Here is a 23,221-nt window from a genome sequence, read left to right on the forward strand (position 1 = left end):
TGATCACTGTGAGATGTTTAATTACTATTGCATCTATTAGAAAATGAAACATATATCAAATGGATGTTAAGAATGCGTTTTTGAATGGAGACCTAAACGAAGAAGTCTACATGGAAGCTCCCCCTGGCATGAATGTTCCTAAGGGAAAAGTCTTATATGGCTTAAAGCAAACTCCAAAAGCTTGGTACGATCGATTCAACGAAATAATGATTGAAACAGGATTCATTCTTGTTATACTGACACAGCTCTTTTTATCAAAAGATCTAATGATGGAATTGTGATTTTGTTGTTATATGTTGATGACATGCTTATTACAGGTAGTGATGTTAAAGGCATCAGAAATATCAAATCCACTCTGAAGGAAAAGTTTGAGATGTCAGATCTGGGATATCTGACATATTTTTTGGGTATTAAAGTTGATTTTTCTCATAGAGGTTATTTTTTGTCGCAATCTAAGTTGGCCTGTGAGATTCTTGACAGATCCGGCATTTCAAATGAGAAAATTTGTGAGACTCCTGAAGTTGCAGGCTCTAAAATGAAGATTGATGATGGGGTTCCTCTGGATAACCCTACTCCTTATCGGCAACTTGTGGGGTCTCTTATGTATCTTAGTATTACAAGGCTCGACATATCCCACGCAGTCCATACTATAAGTCAATTTCAGCATACCCCCACCTCGGTTCATATGAGTGTTGTCCTTCGTATTATCAAATACATAAAAGGCACAGTAAACAAGGGAGTATTTCTTTCCTTGTCTTTTAATTTAGAATTGATTGCATATCATGACACTGATTGGGGAGGTGACCCAAATAACCGTCACTACACCACTGGGTTTTGTATCTTTTTAGGTGAATCTCTAATCTCGTAGAGGTGCAAAAAACAACAGAAAGTATATCTTTCCTCAACAGAAGCAGAATATCGGGCCATGGCTTCTACAACTATGGAGATTGTGTGGATTCATCAACTTTTAAAGGACATGGGGGTGCAAATTCAGGGACCTACAAGATTGTGTTGTGACAATAAAAGTGCAATTTATATTGCTAAAAATCACATGTTTCATGAACGCACCAAGCATATTGAGATGAACTGTCATTATGTCAGAGAAGCCTACTTGCAAAAAAGTCATAGAGCTTCCTTACGTGACTTCAGAATACCAGTTAGCAGACTTCTTCACAAAGGCGTTATGTTCCCCCATATTTCATTTTCTTCTTGGCAAACTTTCGGTCATCGCCCCCTAAGTTTGAGGGGGGTGTTAAAATATGTCACTCCTATATATATATATATATACACATTCCTATTTTGTAAGCCCTAAGGGCATTTCGGGCATTTCAGCGTTCTCCCTTTTTACGCATATTCACAATTGTGAACATGCATGTAATTTGTATTACTTTTTTTTTCTATTTTTTTCTTTTTCATTTCTTATTTTTTTATTGCTTTGACTAAGTCAAAGTGGGAGGGGGTAGACCTTGGACCCCCTCCAACGGCTAGAATTCTAGCCGTTGGAGGGGCTCCAACGTCTAGTAGGAGCCCCTCCCACTTGGTCTCCTTTTGTATTATAAATAGGGGGCTTCCCCCCCCTTTAAGATGTATTCTTGTGAGAGCCTTTAGTGTTCACCCTCTCTTATTGGATTCAACTTATGCATTTGTGGGTGTCCCCTTTGTACCTTTTTTGTACTTTTGTTCAAGTGTTCTTGATGTGTGTTTGAACACTTATTCTTTTACGGTGTTGGTGCTTTCAGTGCACATCTTCGAAGGTATTTTTACATAATCAACCTCAAATCATGTTGGGATTGATATCATATGGTTTGGAATTTTTATAAAGCCTTTTTTAGGGTTTTTACAAAATTCGGTGTTGAAGAAAACCTCATAAAAAGGTTTTTATTTAGGAAAAATATGTTGGATCTGATCAAGGATGGTTCTTGTATGTTTTACCTTATGAAATTAGTCCCTAAACTATTCTGGAACTGATATCATAATGTTTTGGAGTTTGTAAAGCTTTGAAAGGGGTTTTTATAAAAATCATTTTTTTTAGAAAACCTCAAATATAACATGTTTTGAAAGAAAATCATACTAAATGTATTTATTGTGATTCCAGATGTTATTTGAGTTTTAAATTAACCACTAAACCATGTTAGAACTAATAATATATGGTTTGAAATTTTTTTAAGGCCTTACAAGAGATTTTACAAAAATTATTTTTCAAAAAAACCCAATAAACCTCGTTGTTGTATTGAAATCCATGTTTGATGATTGTAATATTTTAATGGTGATTTTAAATATTATTTGTTGGTACGATTCATGTTGATATGCATGTATTGAATGATCTAAACCATATTCACTTGTGATTCATGATTTTATGATGACTGAAATTAAATATCATAAATAAAATCTTACCCGCCTTATTGAATTTGCATATAATAACAGCTAGCATCGAGATGGCCACTTACGAGGCGTTGTATAGGAAGCCTTGTCGATCACTGTCTACTGGGACAAGGTTAACGAGTGAAAATCAGATTCACCGATAGTGCTACAACACTATACTCAGCAAGTGCAGTTGATACGGGAGCGACTCTGCACTGCTCAGAGTCAGCATAAGAGTTACGCCGACCAGCATTGATGAGAACTCACTTTCTCGACAGGGGACAGGGTTTCTATCAAAGTATCCCCGACAAAGAGTGTTTTCCGATTTAGGAAAAAGAGAAACCTAAGTCCCAGATCGGACCTTTCGAGATCTTGGACCGAATCGATGATGCAGCTTACCGTGTGGCGCTATCTCCTCAGTACGCTCAAATTCACAATGTCTTTCACGTATCTATGTTAAGAAAATACGTTCACGACCTATCGCACATCATCCACTATGATGACATGGACATTCGGGAAGACTTGACCTTCGAAGAAAGACCTGTGGAGATCGTAGATCGGTAGGACCAAGTGCTAAGATCGAAGACTATCACTCTCTTGAAGGTTCATTGGCAGCATCATAGAATCGAGGAATTCACCTAGAAACCTGAGGCTGACATTAGGAAAAAATACCCTGACTTGTACTTTGAGTTTTGAATTCTATAAAATTTCGCAGATGAAATTATTTTAAGGGGGGGTAGGATGTAAAACCCGTGAGAAAATCAAAAAAAAAAATTGAATCCAGGTTGGATCCGACCCTCGTGCTTATAAATAAGCACGTAGGCCAAAGAGGAAACCCCCCGACTTTCTCTCTCCCCGCTCTGTCTCTCTCCCCTTACCTGTGATGTTCCTCTTGCCAGAGTTGGAGCTCCCTTCGCCGGGAACGACCTCCCCCTGCAGGTACATCTGCCTGCCTTCTCTACTCCTGGCGCGCTTCCCTCTTCCCATTTTCTCCCTCTATTAACGACAAAGGGGAGGGCACCTCTGCCCTCCCCCTCTCTTTGTGTCGGGTTGGCAGGAGAGGGGCGTGCCCCCTTCCTCTTTCTTTCTGTTAGGCCGGCGGGCAAGGGCGCGGCCCCGCCTCCTCCCTGTTCAAGTTGGCCGGCAGGCAGGGGCATGCCCCTACTGTGAAATGGAGGTTTTCCGCTAATGCGCCCAAAGGTTGTCGACTTGACTTTTCTTTTTTAAAAGAAAATGTTTTTGCAGATTCACTAAAACAAAAAAAAACTCTAAAAACAAAGGATTTACTAGTCTCTTTCAAGTTATTTTAAAGGTTTACAAGTTCGAAATTTTGGGGCGTTACAACATTTATGGTGGGTTTGAATTTCAAATTTTTTTCATGGCATTTAGCCCATAAATTCTGCCTAAAAGATCAAAATAGTCCTCAACTATACAAGTATAGGACAATAATTTTTTGCTTGGTCTGCAATGGTGGGATTCGGTTACGGTCAAAATCGTATAGAGTATAATTTTGACTGTAACCATTCGGTATGGGTTCTTCAGCAAAAATGTCATATCCCTGTGACTTCGCAACATGAAACTAAGTGAAGTATCTACGTAGCATTGGATGAGAGATTGATAGCAGAAAGGTGCCCAAAGGAAGCCACAAAAGGCATGGCTTCAACCCATTTAAATACAAAATATTCTGTATAGCATTGTCAAACTGATACTTTAACAGCATGAGCAAGAGAAGCTACTTAACTAATTAATTCTCAAATTGGATTTTCAAGACAGACTTGGTAAAGCAAACCTTTGTGTGATAAACAACACTATAATCTCCATACGCGAAGTCAAGACCAGAAAGGCCAGCAACTTCCTTGTAAACTTGAAAATCTGTTGCAGATTTTATCATTCCAGAATGAAAGATGTCCTACAAGACAAGCCACATCTCAAGTGAGTTACATCTCAAGAAAGATGGAAATAAATATAAGAATAGCCATATCACAATATTACTGAGCCTTAAGACAACGATAGAAAGCAGAAACAGCATTGGAATATATAATTTCACGTCAAGATAGGACTCCAGATTTCTACCAACATAATTTCTTTTCACATCTCACTGGTGACAATAAGCCTCAAGACAACACTCCAACCAATTTGAAACTCAACCTTTCTAGGATTCGTTGTTAATTTCATTTTGTTGTCCGAAAGAAAATGGAATAAACAATGAATCAGAAGAAACCCTCCACAGTTAGAATTGATGCAGTTCCAATGTGTGCTAAGAGAAGTTTTCATCACAGATTCATGGCACATGGTCTGCTGTACTGAAAATGTGAAATATATACTAATTTGAAGATTCTCGTGAAACGGTCTCAATGCATCCCTGTCCCTGAACCAGAGAATATAATGGCTTTGCATCAAGCAAAGAAGAAGTGACTCTAAGAAGGGAAAAAGGGAACTAACATGAGAAGCAGCATTCCAAGAAGAGCTATGGCTGCTACACAACAGAAGGGCATGAATTTAGATGATAATCACAGTAGCAGTAGTAGGCGGAGTAGCAGTAAGAAGATATCTCATGATAATTAGATACCAACTTCTACACAAAACTTTGCTTAAATCTTTAGGAGCAGCCACAGAATGTGAACAATATGCAGCACAATTATGGAAATGGATTTCTAAAATGAGTGCCTGAATGAGGAAAAAAGAGAATTGTGGAATACGACCCTTCTTGGCACATTGTGTGTTTTATTGTCCCAAAAATAGACTTATCTATCCAAAAATTCCTTAAAGTCATGAACAGCAACTGAGAGTGTAGACACCCAAAATTTGCCTCATTTTCTCAATAAAAGTTTGCCATATGGACCAATCCCATGTTGCAAAGCCATTGGACCGGTTTGAGCCAAACCTAGCTTAGGAGAACCTGCTTTCAATTTGACTGCAATTTTGACCCTGAAATTGAGGGGGGAGTTCTTGCACTTAAAAGATAAGTTCAAGATCATAGCTTTCCAATGCATCAAAAATCTCAGAAAACCGATATTGGACTCAAGTTACAGCTTATGCAAGTTAAGCTGCTAAAACAGGTTGATTGACGCTTTGAAAAGTGTAGTTTGAAAGGTGTCATCCGACCAATCGGACAGCGGAGTGTAGTCAGACCAGTTGGATGGCACATTTGAAAACTGCAGTCTAAAAAGATGCAATCCGAATAACGAGTAATCCAAACCAGGATGTGAGATGGAAACTCTTATCCCAAACACATTAGGACTTTAAGAGATAGAGCCCTTCCAAAATAGCATACAGAAATCCTCAATCCTAAGAAACTCCTTGGGAGTTCAAGCTTATCTATATCCCCAAATCACTTAGGAGGCATATCCTACTATGATCCCTATCCTGAACCATCTAAGAATCCTAGTTTATCTCTATCTCCAAACCACTTAGGAGTCCCATCTTAGCTCAGCTTTATCCATAGAAGCCCATTACAAGTCATATCCCAAGTCAAACTCATCCCCTCAACCACCTTAGAAACTCAGAAAACTAATCTTTTCATGGCCAGCTCGTATCAAATGTCCGCTCCCAAAACCCGGGCTGCACATTTGGTCGTCATCTGGTTTCAGACTACACTTTGCTAGAAAGCCTAGTCTGGAATCACCATTCCAGGATGAACATTTGGCCATCATTTGGCTTCAAGCTACATTTTATTGGAAAGTGTAGTCCAAAATTTATCATTTCAGACTGCACATTTTGCTGCCATCGGAATTCGGATGGCATTTTCTTCTGGCCCAAAGATGCCTAAATTGAGGATAAAGCTTATCCTAATCCATTTAGAGCCTTATCCTATCCTAATTACCCTCCTAAACAGCCTAGGACCTATGTCACATGGGTGCGGGTGCGGGAGCAGGTGCGGGTGCGGGGATTCGGCACTTCCAAAAAAGGATTTGGTCGTCATCTGGTTTCAGACTACACTTTGCTAGAAAGCCTAGTCTGGAATCACCATTCCAGGATGAACATTTGACCATCATTTGGCTTCAAGCTACATTTTATTGGAAAGTGTAGTCCAAAATTTATCATTTCAGACTGCACATTTTGCTGCCATCCGAATTCGGATGGCATTTTCTTCTGCCCCAAAGATGCCTAAATTGAGGATAAAGCTTATCCTAATCCATTTAGAGCCTTATCCTATCCTAATTACCCTCCTAAACAGCCTAGGACCTATGTCACATGGGTGCGGGTGCGGGAGCGGGTGCGGGGATTCAGCACTTCCAAAAAACCCGGGTGCGGTAGGGGCAAAAATGTAAATAAATAAATAAATATATATATAAGGGGGTCGGGGGTTCCCCCGACGCGGGTCGGGGTTCAGTTTTTTTTGTTGGTGTGTTTGTTTGAAGACTTGTTACCCATGTTCTGCTTGTTGTGTACTTTAACTCAACGGGACAAAATTGATGAACCGAAAGGATTGGCAATCTGATCGACCTAGCCTACTGCGTTCTGCTGACTGTCATGATTCAATCATGTCTGAAACTCCCTGGCAGTGTTATTAAAAACGCGCCTCAAGGCGCAAAAAGCGCGCCTCGCCTCAAGGCGAGGGGCTTTGTGCCTTGAGGCGCAGGCATAAGGCGCAAAAGCCCTGAGGCGCACGCCTCATACGCCTTGAGGCGTACGCCTCAGAGCGAGGCGCGCCTCAAGGTGAGGCGTACGCGCCTCAAGGTGAGGCGTACGCGCCTCAAGGTGAGGCTTTTAATAACACTGGTTTTGTCCTATTGAATTTTCTCTCCAACTTTTTCTAACTTTTATGCAGTGGGAGTCCAACTCAAACACCAATCTTTTGCAAGTTGTATGAAAACAGTAAACCCCCTTATGAAATTAAGAACTAAGTGGGTAATTAACTTTATCCTATGTCATTAGCAAATTATACTCTCCAACAGCTAGCATATGCCATCTGAATCTCTCTATATATAATCCATAGATACATGCCTATCGATGAAGGAAATTATATAATTGATTTTCATGCCCACTTTTCCCCTTCAATAAAGTGATCACTTATATGTTTATCATATCCACATTCACCTTTTTACACAGAATTAATACCAGGATTCTCTTATCGATCTATTATTATCTCCACTCCAAAGTGCTCCCTGTGGTGTGTCTGTTCATATGTGCTTTGTGAGAATCTTTGTATAGGTTTAATCGTTCAACTTTAATTAGTTTGTCCTGGAATTTACTATTCAAGTCATAAGCAATAAGTTAGATTCACTTTTAGTAAGATTAGAAGTGTAGTAGACTATTATACAAGAATTTAAAGATGGGCCAACAATAGGCCAATTTTCTGCTCAGACTTAAATCTTATTCTACAAAAATAATGGATATATAGGTATATATATAGAAACATCATCCCTAGGATTAGTTAAATAACTAGATCTTAGAAAAGGGTGTCACGTTAATGAAAGTGTCACGGTTGTTTCACTGCAGTTTATACAACTGTAACAGTTGAACTGTTCTTGCTTTCTCAATAGCATCCACACTGGGAGTGTTGTATTTTGCACGCTGTCTCATAAAAAGATGCAAATCACAGTTGGATCAGTAAAGAGAACCATAGTTTCACTGGTTACTTAGCTTATAGAAACGTAGTTTTCAACACATAATTTGACAAGTATAACTAATTCAGGAATCAAATCCAATAGTCTAACTTCAAGCACATGGTATAGGTTTGGGAATATATAGGATTCTGGCTAATTGTATTGGTTCGCTTCTTATGTCATAAAAAAATATCAGATCTCTTTTCATGTTGGGGATCCCTCTCATGTCTTCTTTACCCTTTTACTTTACTTTATTTAGAGTTTCCATTCATTGGCCAGAACACTGTGTGCACATGCAAACAAACTTATTTTATGGCATAATAATGTAAATGCTCTTGATACTAAGTATTTAATCAATTTTATCAATCTTTAATTATTCCACAATACAATAACTAAGTTGTTTGTGGCTAAATTTACTTCTACTGCCATGGTTTGATGTTAGGTGTATGATATACTGTCATGGTTTGATGTTAGGTTTTATACGTTAATCTCATATTTTTTAGAATAATCTCATATATTTTAATTTCTTTTAGTTAATCTCATATATTTTCCAGTTATGTAATCAATTTTTTAGTTACTTTTATATGTTAATCTCATATTTTTTAGAATAATCTCATATATTTTAACTTTTATAGGTTAATCCCATATATTTTAACTTTTGTAGGCTAATCTCATATATTTTTTAGTTATGTAATCAGGTTTTAGTTACTTTTATATGTTAATCTTATATTTTTTAGTACTTATTTGACATTTTCTATTTCTTATTGGTTGTCAATTTCATCAATAACGCATTTCTTTATTTATTTGTATTTTTAGATATTTTTTTATAATTTTTTAAAAGTTTTCAAAAAAAAATTTTGAGGCCTACGCTTTACGCCTCAAGGCTTACGCCTCGCCTCGGTTTTTGGTTGAGCGCCTCGCTACGCCTCAACGCTTTTCACAACACTGCTCCCTGGTCTTCACGAAAAAAAATATAAGCGAAAGGTTTGACGTGGTTTGTTGGAGAGAGAGTCTTCACGAGGCCTACAGCGCCACTGCCACGCCACTGCCTAGGGTTCTTCAAATTTCATTTTATATACAGTTGCACACAGATGACAGCTAAAAGAAATTTATTGGATTTGACATGTGGAAAAGAGAGGTCTACACAAGGCTACGGCTAGAGCACCCATCTCGTCATCAGGAAAAAAGTGAATACTAATAGCCACCAAGGCTCTACTCTACCACCACCATTATCATTTATTATGGAGAGAGAAAATCCTTGACGAAAAAGGATTTGGTTGGTTGAAGCTTAAAGACTTCAAAAGGCTCTTGAATTTTGGTTTTAATTTTTGAGGAAGATGGATCATCATTTCCAAGCTATGTCACAGGGATTCGGCTAGCAGGGTGCCGCACCGGGTGCGGTCAACCCGATCTTGGGTGCGTTGACCGCACCCAGGATCATTTCGGTCCATTTTTGTTTGGATTTTTTTAAAAAAAAAATTGCCCTACGAAATGGGCTGCAGAATTTAAAAAAAAAAAAAATTGAACAGCTGCTTGTTGTTGTTGCTCTTGTTTTATAAACCGGCACTTGTGTCCACAACATCTGATGAGCTTTGTTGGCATCCCATGTTATTCCTGCCTCCAAACAATTAATTGACAGCGTTGGAAAACATATTGTTAACTTGGAAATGATGATCCATCTTCCTCAAAAATTAAAACCAAAATTCAAGAGCCTTTTGAAGTCTTTATGCTTCAACCAACCAAATCCTTTTTCGTCAACGATTTTCTCTCTCCATAATAAATGATAATGATGGTGGTAGAGTAGAGCCTTGGTGGCTATTAGTATTCACTTTTCTCCTCACGAGGTGCTCTAGCCGTAGCCTTGTGTAGACCTCTCTTTTCCACATGTCAAATCCAATAAATTTCTTTTAGCTGTCATCTGTGTGCAACTGTATATAAAATGAAATTTGAAGAACCCTAGGCAGTGGCGTGGCAGTGGCGTCGTAGGCCTCGTGAAGACTCTCTCTCCAACAAACCACGTCAAACCTTTCGCTTATATTTTTTTTGTGAAGACCAGGGAGTTTCAGACATGATTGAATCATGACAGTCAGCAGAACGCAGCAGGCTGGGTCGATCAGATTGCCAATCCTTTCGATTCATCAATTTTGTCCCGTTGAGCTAAAGTACACAACAAGCAGAACGTGGGTAACAAGTCTTCACCCCGACCCCCTTATATATATATATATATATATATATAACATTTTTGCCCCTACCGCACCCGGGTTTTTTGGAAGTGCCGAATCCCCGCACCCGCACCCATGTGACATAGTTTCCAAGTTAACGGTATGTTTTCCAACGCTGTGAATGAATTGTTTGGAGGCAGGATTAGCATGGGATGCCAACAAAGCTCGTCAGATGTTGTGGACACAAGTGCCCCTTTATAAAACAAGAGCAGCAGCTGTCCAGAAATTTTTTTTTAAAAAATTTTGCAGTCCATTTCGTAGGGCAAATTTTTTTTTTTAAAAAAAAATCCAAACAAAAATGGACCGAAATGACCCTAGGTGCGGTCAACACACCCTGGATCGGGTTGACCGCACCCGGTGTCGCACCCGCGTCGAGTCGCGTCGACGCGGGTGCGGCACCCTGCTAGCCGAATCCCTGTGACATAGCCTAGGACTCATCCTAATGAGTTATGATAGGAATAGAAAGCTTAGAATTATGAAAACTCTAGATTTCCTAACCTCTAAAGGGGCCGTCTCCGGGCCTCTATAAGTAGCTGTGGGATTCCTCAGGTAGGAGAGGATCTCTCCTACGTACCAACAACCTAAAGCTCTGAAGCTTTAAAGCCATAGCCCCGGCCTTCTAGCATCCTAGCGTCCAGTTTCAGCCTTTGGGAGATCGATCAGCAGCATGGAGATTCTGCCAAAGGATCTGAAGATCAAGCGGACCCCCAAGTCCGAAAAAGGGTACTTTCACCCTCCATCTCATTTATTCTTTCATTTTATTCTATTCAAAATAGGATTTGAGCAAATACTAACCACGATTGTTATTTTTATTTGCATAAAACCCTGTTTTGGAGTGTGTGGAGCTCGTACTTTGCAAATCCGAATCCGAGTAAAAGGATCCAAGCTCGGAAAGGTCAAAGACTTGCGAGGACTTTACCCTCTCATTGCGAAAGGGACAGTCCAAGCTTGTATCGCTGCGGTGATCTCATATCTCTTATAAAAAGCGGGAAATTTTGTGAAAGAGGTTGGTATGTTACTTGTTCACAAATTTCCGCATACAGAGAAGAACATTGATGCACAGTTTGAACAAGATTATAAGATGAACCAGTCAGGCTAATAGAACAGCAACTATAGATATCCCACTCTATCCTATTACAAACACTCAAAAAGAATCCAAACCTTTTTATGGTTTTATCGGGTTATGAAGAGACAAGCCAATCATTCAGGTAGCTTCTTTCTTCTAAGTTAATTTAATAAAAATCCATGCCTATTTATAAGCATGTTCAATCTTAATTCTTTTAGTTCGTAGAAGTGATGCTCATTCTCCTGTTCTCATCATATAAAGCGCACACATCCATGGCAAGAAAAAGAACAAACCAATTTCCCAAATGTGACAAAATGATACATTTTGAGGGCAGTGTAATTATAATAAAAGGTCTGATCAGCACACTTCACCTCTTATAAGTCAAATCCAGAATTCAAAATTGTAATCAAGCAAATTATAATCAGCAAACCAGGAATAGCATAAAATCATTTACATGAATAAAGCACACCAATCAAAGATCACAACAAGGAACCAGTAAAAGCATCAAAATACAGAATAGAAGCTATCATTGTAAATACAGAACATAAATGAAAAAAATAGATAAATAAACCTGTGCAATGATCTGGCCAGATGGATGCTTGGCAACTGCAGCAAAGTTTTCAATTCCCCAAGGATCTGGACCACTCTGTTTCATAAAATGTAGAATTTATTCGACATGAACTTCCCAAAAAATTGGTAACATGCATTTTAAAGAATGGAAAAAAATAAATAATTCCTTGTTTAAGAGACTATATGCCAAATTTTAAAGACAAAATTGATAAATGAAAAAATTTCATGCATTCTAATGCTATCAATAGGAAAAGAATTGTTTATGGTTGATGGTTGTGCAATACCAACCATCTCTAGTACTCATACGACAACCCAAAGATGCATTCAATACTGACTGCGAATAAAAAAATGTTTTAGGCTACAACGATCAACAATAGTAGTGCACTGTTAGTGCGAAGGAATAATGCTTTCAGAAAATACATAACTGGCATTGCACTGTTAGTGCTAAGTGGTAACATTACATAAAAGGAAAAACTTCACTTCTGAGACACTAGTAGCACTAAAAACATGTCATCAAAGTCAGTCGAACAAGATCTCAAACTTGGAATTACAGTTTATTGAAAGTTCGAGAGGAACCTGTGAAATGAGAAAAGAAGATAAAAAGAATAACAGAGGGTGCGGCTGTCACTATTTCGATCAATGAAATCGTGACCTAAACATTGTATTAATAAGTGTAAATGAGTCAGTATGGGTCCGGGTCTGGTGTAATGTCCAGACCCGAAAGACCCAAAAGAAAAAACATACAGACTCGGGTCCTAATATTCAAACTGTACATACAATGGACCCGGGTCTTAATATCCAGAATACACTTTTTCACCCCCCCCCCCTCAAGTTGATCATGGTTTTGGACCATGAACAACTTGCCTTTAAGCATCCAAAAACGATCTTTTGTCAAACCCTTTGTAAATATGTCTGCAACTTGTCTTTCAGTATTGACGAACTCAAGCTCGATCTCTTTTTCTTCAACCTTTTGTCTCACAAAATGTTGGTTGATCTCAATATGCTTAGCACGACTGTGATGTACAGGATTGAATGACATGTTGAGAGCGCTTTGATTGTCACACAGCAAGGTACAGTGAGATATCTTTTCTCCCACTTCAATTAGTAGATGCCTGATCCATGTGGCTTCGGCAGTAGCGGCAGCCATGGATCTATACTCAGCCTCAGTGCTTGATCTAGCGACAGCCTTTTGTTTTCTACTACTCCAAGAGACTAAATTTCTACCAATGAAGACACAATATCTTGATGTAGATCTTTGCTCATCAGGGTCTCCTGCCCAGTCTGCATCACAATGTACAGTAAGTTCATGCTCATCCTTGCTGCCAGATGACTGTGGTGAATATATCAATCCGTCCCCAATGGTTCCTTTCAGATATCGAAGGATCCTCTTAACCGCTTCCATATGTCCAGTACGTGGTGCATGCATAAACTGAGACACTTGATTGACTGAATAAACAATATCAGGACGAGTGAATGTGAGATACTGTAACATCCCTATTAGACTGTGATATCTGGTGGGGTCCTCATACAGGTCTCCATCATGAATGCTAAGCTTTTGGTGAAGCACACTTGGAGTTCCTAAAGGCTTGCAGTCTTTCACACCTGCCTTACTGAGAACATTTATTGTATACTTGTGCTGAGTGAGAGTCAAACCATGAGCCTGGCTGTCAACTTCTACACCAAGAAAGTAACGCAAGACACCAAGATCTTTCATTTTGAACCTCTGGCCTAGCAAGTTTTTTACTTTTTTGATGTGAGCTTCAGAGTTTCCTGTGATGACAATATCGTCAACATAGATTAACAGTAGGGTGGTCACATTCTGACTTCTAAAAATGAATAATGAGTGGTCCAGTAGAGAACGTGAAAATCCATGCTTTTGAATCTCAAGCGAGAAGCTGTCAAACCAAGAGCGAGATGCTTGTTTTAGACCATAAATAGCTCTCTTTAGCCTGCACACATGGGTTTTACAGTTTTGTTCTTGATATTCAGGAGGTTGTTCCATATAGACTTCCTCCTCAAATCCCCATGCAGAAACGCATTTTTTTACATCAAGCTGACTCAGCTTCTATCCATGTTCAATAGCCAGGGAAAGAATGATTTGAATCGTTCCCATGCTTCTCACCACCGAGCTGAAGGTCTCATCATAATCTTGCCCTGCTTCTTGGGTGAACCCTTTTGCCACCAGTCTTGCCTTGTATCGTTCAATGGTTCCATCTGGTTTATACTTTATTTTGTAGACCCATTTGCATCCGACAACATTTTTGTCAGGTGGTCTGAGAACAATTTCTCAGGTTCCACATTCATGTAATGATTGCATTTCATCATTCATGGCTTCTACCCATTTGGTAGAAGTAGCTGCCTGACAGTACATAATAGGTTCATCTTCCTTATTGAGGGTTGTTAAAAACAGCTGAAAATCCAAGGAAAAGTTGTTGTAGCTTACCCACCTATCAATAGGATGTCGTATGCGATTTGATCTCCTAACTTCAAGGGTATGAGAGGGAGTAGGGTCAGTTGCTGAGATGGGATTTAGATGACTTGATGTTCTCGTTCTTTGTCTAGAATAGGAAATGCCCTTGTATCTGCCCGGTACGGATGATGATACTTCTTCCTCGTTCTGTGATCTCGATGTCCCGGTGGTTTCAAACATTTCTTCTTCTTGCTGCACACAATCTGGAGGACAGACTTCATTGGAACTAGTAAAAAGTTCTGAATTCAGCCAAGGATAATAAACTTCAGTTGCGTTAGGGGACATGTCCGTTGTGTCGACTCTGTGATCAAAATTTTGCTCATCAAAGACAACATTCCTTGAGATTCTGATGCGCCTGTTGGTTGAATCATAACACCTATATCCTTTGTAGTCGTCTGCGTATCCCACAAATCTACACTTTTGAGCCTTGTCCTGAAATTTATTTCTCAAGGACCAATCAATGTGCACATAACAAACACATCCGAAGGCACGCAAATCATGATAATTAGGATGAGCTCCAAAAAGACGGTAATAAGGGGACTTATTTCCAGAACAAAATGACGCAAACCATAGGTTGTCTATTTATCACATGTACGGCAGAATGAAAAGCTTCTGTCCACAGATTGATGGGAAGATTACTGTCATGAAACATACTCATGGCACTTTCAACGATATGCTTATGTTTTCGCTCAGCAATCCCATTTTGTTGAGGAGTGTGTGGACAAGACACCCTTCTTCCTATACCATTATTTTGAAGAAAAGAAATAAAGTCACTAGAGCTGAACTCCCCACCTCCATCACATTGGAAAAATTGGATAGACTCAGAGAATTGAATTTTTACTAAGGAAAGAAAATTTTGAAACAAAAAGAAAACTTCAAACTTATTTTTTATGAAATATATCCAGGTGTATCGAGAATAGCTATCAACAAAGATTAGGTAGTATCTGCTTCCAGATCCAGAGGCAACTGGGGCGGGTCCCCATACATCAGAACAAATTATCTCAAAAGGTTTTGAAGCTCTCTTATTAATGGAATGAAAAGGCAATACATAACTTTTGCATAAAAGACAACTGGAACACTTCTGACTGTTCTCATCCCATTGAGACTTTCTTTTGGGATGAGATTATTCGAGACAAGTTTCTCAATAAAATGACTCCCACAATGTCCTAATCGACTATGCCATAAGAAAGGCTTATTACATTCAGAAATACTAAAAACATTTGCAGAAGAGGAAGAACACGACTCTAATGAAGACTTCGAATCCAGATGAGCAGAGGGGACGGAATGACATGGAGCTTCTTTAAAGACATACATATTGCCTCGTCTCTTTCCTTCAGCGAATGTTTCCCTCGTGTGAAGGTCCTTGACCTGCACAGAGAAGGGAGTGAATTCAACTGAAGCATGATTATCATCAATAAGTTTGGAAACAAAGACAATATTTTTCTTGATGTTGGGAGCATGAAGAACATCAGAAAGTTCAAGGGTGGAATGTGACATGGGAATGACAGTTTTTCCAACATGAGAAACAGGATGGTGGGATCCATCGCCAATGACAATTTTACTTTTGCCAAAATAAGGTTGGAGAGTTTACCTGCATCACCAGTCACGTGAGTTATTGCTCCTGAGTCAACAAACCAAGCACCTTGATCATTCTGCTTCAATTTCAATTCTGACAAGGCGGATATCAACAGATCTTTAATCTCTCCACTGTCTCTGATATTGGTGAAATTTCTTTTGGGTTCTGTCTATGAAGCCTTTCCTTTATTTTCTGTATTGTGCCAACAATTCGCCTTGATATGCCTCCTTTTGTTACAAAGGAAGCAAGTGGGGATGGATCTTTGTCCCTGTGCATGAGTCATCATGTTCGGAGTGGGGAGCAAACCACGTCCTCTGTGTCCACTTCGCCCTTGCCCCCCTCGTCCTCGTCCTCGACTGTAAGTCACCCCTATGGCAAGAATTTCTTGGGAATTTGTATGAACATGAGTTTCTTCAGAAAAAACCTTCAGAGTCATTTCGTACCGAATTAATTTAGCTCGTAACTCATCAAAGGTAGGAAGGGCAGGTAGACACAATAGTGAAATAACGATCATATGGTAGTCAGATCCCAATCCACTCAGAGTTTGTGGCACCATATCACTGTCACTTACCGCACATCCTATAACTGCAAGTTGGTCTGTGATAGTCTTCATCTTGTTCAGATATTTCATGATGGTCATGGAATCTTTTTTTAGCAACTGAAATTCTCTCCTGAGAAAAACCATCCTCGCATGTGAAACCTGTGAATACGTCTGAACCAATCTTTCCCAGAGTTGCAGGGTTGTACAATTGTCGAGAATGGCAACAAGAACCTCTTGGGACAGGGTAGAAGTGATATATGCAACTACTGACTGATCTTTTCTTTCCCAGTTGAGATACTCCACATTTTTAACATACACAATTGAACTTACCCCTTTGTCATCTTTCTCTTCTCTCGTAACAAACTCTAGTGGTACTGGAGTGGTTCCATCCAGGTGGCCTAAGAGTCCTTGGCTCCTTATAAAAGGGATGATTTGTCTCTTCCAGATCAAGAAGTTTGAGGTGGTTAGCTTTTCGAAGACAAGCTGATTTAGAAAACTCGAAGAAATGCTCGATTGAGAGGAACGAGAATCCATGAAGAGAAAGGAGGGAGGAGAAAATTAACAATAATAATCACGAAGTGAAATGCTCAATTTGTTGCCGAGAAGGGTACTGGTCACCCTTTTTTTTTTTGCTCGGTTGTCACTTTTCAAGAGATCTGAGTCTGTCAGATCCAAAAAAAAATTCCTTTCCTCCTTTTATAAGGCTTATGTTTTAAGTAATAAAAAAATGAACAAATAGCTGACTGTTTTCTTAATACCAAATGAGACGGCGAGAATAGAAAGACAAAATGAAGATAGAGACGCTGGTTAGGAATGAAAAATGTCTCAGATCTGGATATATCAGACGAAAAAAGAGGAGAACTGAATATTTGAGATATTTCCAAGTACAAACGATCAGACCAAAACAGATCGACTTTAGGGACTCACGTGAAACATGAGTCCACCAGAAAATCAGGGAGAGAAACGAGGGATGAGGGAACTGATCCTTTTGGATGTTTCAAAGTTTCACGTTACCGTGATGAAATTAGGGATTTCACGTGAAACGTGAATCCATAGAGAGGAGATAAAGGAGAGAAACACGATTCGCGTTACCGTGATGAAATTAGGGATCTCATGTGAAGCGTGAATCCACAGAGAGGAGAAAAACACGAGAAATGAAGAACACGAGAGAGATAAAACCTCAAACCTCTAGTTCTGGTTTAACCCTTCTTTGAAGCCCCTTCGATCTTCGATCCTGGATCTCGGCTCTGATACCATGAAAGTTCGAGAGGAACCTGTGAAATGAGAAAAGAAGAAAAAAAGAATAAAAGAGGGTGCGGCTGTCACGATTTCAATCAATGAAATCGTTACCTAAACATTGTATTAATAAGTATAAATGAGTCAGTATGGGTCCGGGTCTGGTGTAATGTCCAGACCCGAAAGACCCAAAAGAAAAAACATACAGACTCGGGTCCTAATATTCAGACTGTACATACAATGGACCCGGGTCTTAATATCCAGAATACACTTTTTCATTTATAACTCAAAGATATACTTCAGGCCAGACCGCATACTGAGAATAAACGTTTAGATGAAACTTTTCCAGCTAAAAGGATTCAATCATACTCAAGGTTGGCACATGCAATTATAATTATTAATAAACAAACTAGTAACAGGTGTCAACTACATACGAAACACCAAAGATAAAACTAACAGAGGCTGAAATATAAACAAACAATCAGATTTACACCAAGACAGAACTTTCCAAGATTATAAGATCGTTTCTCTAACATTGTTACAGAGTTCTCTATCACCTCAAACCAGAGATCATCCTATGAAAACCACATGTTGTGTTCCCAAATTTATTGCAGTGCTATTATCACAAGTATGCATTTGAATGTAAGTCTAATACTCCAGGAACTGAAATCTGAAACAGATGTATAAACTACACATGAAGATGGTAAGAAAATAGGAAACTGTATCAGAAGCTAAAGCACCTGGAAAATGCTTGACTTCCCACCTATGCCCATAGCCTCCAAATCAACTGCAAAACGTATAGTACTGCTCCATGGATGCTGCATATATGGTTTCAACTTTCAATACTTCTCACACTTATCATTTGATAGAAAAGGTACACAAATTAATCATTCATGTCAAACAAATGCAATTGGACATTGTGATTACATGAAATAACTAAGTTCTTTCCCTAACTCTGTGGTCCTGGCCAAACCGTTGAAAATGCATGGCATATCCAAGCAAGTCAAAAGTAAAAGGTCAATGTAATAAAAAGCGCAGTTTTCATTCTCCAAACCTGTGTTATAAAGCTGTGAGCACCATTAAGACCCTCTTCTTCACCCGTATTGAACAAAAATATAACAGCATGCTTAAATCCATGAGCCCAATGACAAAGCCCTCTTGCAAGCTCTAGCATAACAGCAATACAAGAACTACAGTCACCAGCACCTTCACTGAAAGAGTAAAGAAAGGAATATAAACTAATAATCAATCTAATGATGGTTTGAGATTGTATTAGAGTTTTCCTTTTTTTCTTGCTAAATAATAGAAAATTTTGAATCTTATTTTATTGCAATGATTAAATCTTCATCTCTGTAGACAAAGGTCTAAGCATAAGAAAGCTACTTTATAGATTAATTCAAAAAGTGCAAAGAAAAAAGACATAAAGCAACAAACTCAATTCTGAATCTCTGATGCATTTTCTGTCAAAATAAGGCACACGTCCTAATAGTAGATGGTAGAATGCTCCATGGAGAGAGAGAGAGAGAGAGTAAACTGACCTATTAGAATGCTAGATTGATGTTTTACATTAAAATTCATCATGAAGGGCATTTTTCTGTCCTTTCAGACATTGATTCAACCCTATCAGCATTTTCAATTGGTAAGCGATCTTTTCAACAAAAGATGTCCAGCTTTTTAAACAAATCACTGAAATACACCTAGTTGTGGCAATCAGTATTAAGCTCAAACCTAAGATTTTCGAAAAATTAATGAACTTGTTAAAGTCCATTGATGGTCATGCATTTTAACAGCACCAGTGCATGTATAGTACACACCACGTGATAACATATTTTTACAAAAGTTTCAAATTTTTCAGTGTATGACCATTCTACCTGCATGGCTCTTAGACCACAATCATAGATTAGTTGCTTTCACTTTTAGAAGCTCTTGAACATAACAGATTTAAGCTGAAACAGTTTAATGGTCCTAAAAAGAGAAACTAAAACATGACATTCACTTTCTTGAGCACACCAGATGTACCCAAATGAAGCGATCAACAAAAATGTCATGTTTAGAGCATAGTTGCCTTCATGCTCAGCAGTTGCTCAATCCATACAGATTATCCTCCTCAAAAAATCATGATCATGATTAACTAAGGAGAAATTCGGTCAACCTCAACAAATAGTGATTTGTTGAAAAATAAGCAGATTGTAGATGATCATGATTCAGAATTGATGAAGATCCCATACTTTATCAGAATTTAAAGGTTTAGATGCCTGAGTTACATGAATGCCTTGCAGAATATCATGCTGAAACTAAATAGCTTGGCTAATTCAACATTTAGTCCATGTTGATTTGTCCAAATTCGAACATCAACTTTTTACAAGTATAAACTTGAGAGGAGAAAGCTTGAACCAATCCGAATCTTTAGTCCCAAGGCAAAGTCATTTAGAGCTGGTGCAATAAAGGCTTACAAATTCAAAGATTTGATGAGGCTCATCTATCCATCCACTTGTCCAAACTGTTAACCCACTGTCAAGCTGCGCATGCTACATATGGAAATGACAAAATCAACCAGGCTGTTGGTTGTGGGTTGTGAGCTGCCTTAACCAATTCTTTCTAATCAGTTGCTTTTAAATAAGTGCAAAAACCCAGTCTGATCAAACACATCATTGGGACTGAAGAAATGTGTAAGTGACAAAAACAACATGTTTGACGGGTGAAGCAAGGCTAAGGGTGTTCTCACTCAAGTCAAAGGAACGCTGATTTAGTTATTTTGTTGAGAATGACTGTGTGGATACCATCTTGAGTCACCGATGACATAATCTGTACAGGGCAGTCAAGGATAACTAAATGGTATGTTATGTCACATGGATACAGCAGCAGATACTGGGATACCGCCCTTTTTATGGAATTTTGAATATCACTAGTGTATAAGGGGATATGCAACACGAGTCAAAATGGAGTATCCGTGTGACATGGACAATATGTTGCAAAGCAAAACAGTAAATGTTACTCTTAACCCTGTTTGTTCTCATGATTGTAGATTATGGACAACATGAACAACTATCATAGAAGATCATCAATGTTGCATCAGCAATCTAAACCAAGGTTGCCAAACTAGGAAGCGGAAGCGGGAAACCATACAGGAAGCGGAAGCGAGAAGCGAAGCATTTTAAAATTTATAGGAAGCGGGAAGCAAAGTATCAATTTAAAAGCAAAATATTAAAAAAAATGAAGCAATATGGTAATTGAATAGGAATCGAACAAGAAACAAATAAAAACTAAAATAAAATTGATCATTCTTGTATTTCATGATTTTTCAGTAAAAGAGTTAAATTTTTGTTAAAATCTAACAAAGATGGTTACTAATTTAAAGAAAGTACATGGAAAGTGAATAAAAGCGTGAGAGAAAATACATGAAAAACATGAAAAGAAACGTGAGAAAAGCATATAGGAAGCATAGACCATGTGTGTGAGAAGCATAGAAGAAGCGTGGGGGAATCGAGATTCCCATGAAGTTTCGGAAGCGAGGAGTATCGCGCTTCCGAAGCGAGTTTCCGGGAAGCGAGCTTCCCACCTACCTAAGAAGCTTCCGGTAACTCTGATCTAAACCATTGTGACTTGACAAGTTAGCTGACTGATCGCTGAAGATGGTTATGAAGGTTGGGAGGCCTCCTTACATGAATAAGATTACTAAAAATACATTACAACAATCCATAGAAAAACTGGAGCACCTATCCTGAAAAAGTGTGCACTTCCACCTCCTACAGCACATACAATGAACTTTGAGAGGGAACTGAGGGAAAATTCAGCTATGTTTTGTTGGGCAGAAGATATAATCATAAGACTTGTAATACTTTCCCAAGATGAAACTACACAAAGAACAAATACAGCCCATACAATGAACTTTGAGAGGGAACTGAGGGCAAATTCAGCTATGTTTTGTTGGGCAGAAGATATAATCATATGACTTGTAATACTTTTCTAAGATGAAACTACACAAAGAACAAATACAGCCCTTGGAGAAGTACATCAAAAAACATTGGATCGGTTCATTGTCATTGGTTTGCACTCTCAGTGCAGATTCCGTATCGAATGCCATCTTCTTTCTTCTTTGATTACCTTCGAAAGGGGGATACCAGCTGGAAACTGGCTGCTTTAGATTACATATTTTACCAATGTAGCTTTATTTATTGCTTTACACCAGGTAAATTTGTGAATAAACAAACACTAGGCTGATCTCCCTTTCTGATCGGAATTTAAATACTTAAAAGTACATGGCAGGAGCAGGTTTGTCAAAGTAAGAATCATGAGAGAAGGGAGGCAGAGCAAGAGTAAGCGTACGTTGAGAAAACAGAGTCGATGTGGGAAGAAACCAAGATTGCGCTTTCATCTGCTTCTGGTAGATATTTGGGCGATATTCTCAATACTACATGCTGCAGAGTCGAGTATACCAATGTTTTCCCCTTGAAAAGCCCTCCAACGAGTCGATTAAAACCAGGTTTGGCCCGAAAGTGGTCAACTTCAACATCAACCTCCCAGTGGGCGGACGCCTTTATCGTTTCAGCCGATGCCAATACATACTAAAGTAAAAAATAAATAAATAAATAAATAAAAATACCCCAGTTAGAAAAAAAAAAACAGCCACCCAAGTTTTCTGAAATTTGTATCAGCACTTCCACGCCTCTCCATTTCGCCGTTTGAGTAGGCAAAGATGGAAAATCTGCCAAGTTAGTTAGCGGCAAAACAACGCCTTCCTAATCCTAGAGTAGAGAGATAGGTAGCGGAGTTGTAATTCCACCGATTTGAGACGGCAAAGGGAAAGAAAAACAGGAAACAAGGTGGAGAACGAAAAAAAAGTGGAAGCGAGGGACGGGAAAGGAGACCTGAACAGCGCGATCGAGCGCATCCGAACCAACGGGATGCGGACCCAAATCCGTCAAGGCCTTGGCGTGCTCGAGTGCCGACAGCTCGGAGAAGCCACGCTTGCCGGCCTGATCAGCGTTGAGGGGAAGAGGGAGACCATCGTACTGAACTCGGTGAACGAGCCAAGAGGCATGAATCAAGACGAGGAACAAACCCAGCAACAAGAACGCGGACGACCCACTCGGCTTGTCTTCACCCGCGGGTGCCGCGTCGTCGGCTTCGGCAGAGACTGCACCTCTACGCCTCATGTTCCCTTCCTCTTTCTTTTGGGTTTAGTTTAGAAGAAAGGTAGTCAGGCGGAGGGTTTTTTTTGTATCAACGAGTCAGCTTCAACGTTAAAACAGGAGCTTATGTGTATGACTTAGGGCAAGTTCGGCAGCACCTTTTCAGAAACAATTATTTCAATCGTGTGATCTCAAAATCTCATGCTTTTTACAAAGTGATTCTAAAAAAGCAAGTACAAATCCCAGGTGGATTTGAGATCTCATGTTCCATTGCTCCTTAAAAATCAGATTCACTTTCTCATTCAAACGAGAAAATGAATGAGGATGATCCAAATATGCCCTTAGTTACCCGCGGTGCTTTTCCGGCTGGTGGTGGAAACCAAAGATTTTGGTATCAACTAATCGTAAACCCTACGGGCTATGGGGCCCCCATCAATACATACTGATATTTAACCGTGAAATACCGACGTTCAGATAGATATACCTTATCCATCCATC

General features: G+C 39.1%; 1 protein-coding gene across 1 annotated transcript in view; it reads right to left on the reverse strand.

Annotated features, from left to right (window-relative positions):
• Nucleotides 1-22,906, reverse strand: part of LOC149819543 (Zn-dependent exopeptidases superfamily protein) — a 53,407-nt gene extending 30,501 nt beyond the window's left edge. The window contains exons 1-6 of the mRNA XM_089984273.1: nt 22,460-22,906; nt 21,918-22,156; nt 18,646-18,802; nt 18,332-18,409; nt 11,770-11,844; nt 4,151-4,270 (exon numbers count right to left, since the gene is read on the reverse strand). Coding sequence (XP_089840399.1) covers nt 4,151-4,270; nt 11,770-11,844; nt 18,332-18,409; nt 18,646-18,802; nt 21,918-22,156; nt 22,460-22,747 — 957 coding nt within the window. The 5' untranslated portion in view covers nt 22,748-22,906. The remainder of the gene's footprint in view (nt 1-4,150; nt 4,271-11,769; nt 11,845-18,331; nt 18,410-18,645; nt 18,803-21,917; nt 22,157-22,459) is intronic.
• Between the last annotated feature and the right edge of the window lie 315 nt (nt 22,907-23,221).

The sequence above is a fragment of the Nuphar pumila genome, chromosome 13, assembly GCF_984573655.1.
Source record: "Nuphar pumila chromosome 13, dmNupPumi1.hap1.1, whole genome shotgun sequence".
In the NCBI taxonomy this organism is placed as follows: domain Eukaryota; kingdom Viridiplantae; phylum Streptophyta; class Magnoliopsida; order Nymphaeales; family Nymphaeaceae; genus Nuphar; species Nuphar pumila.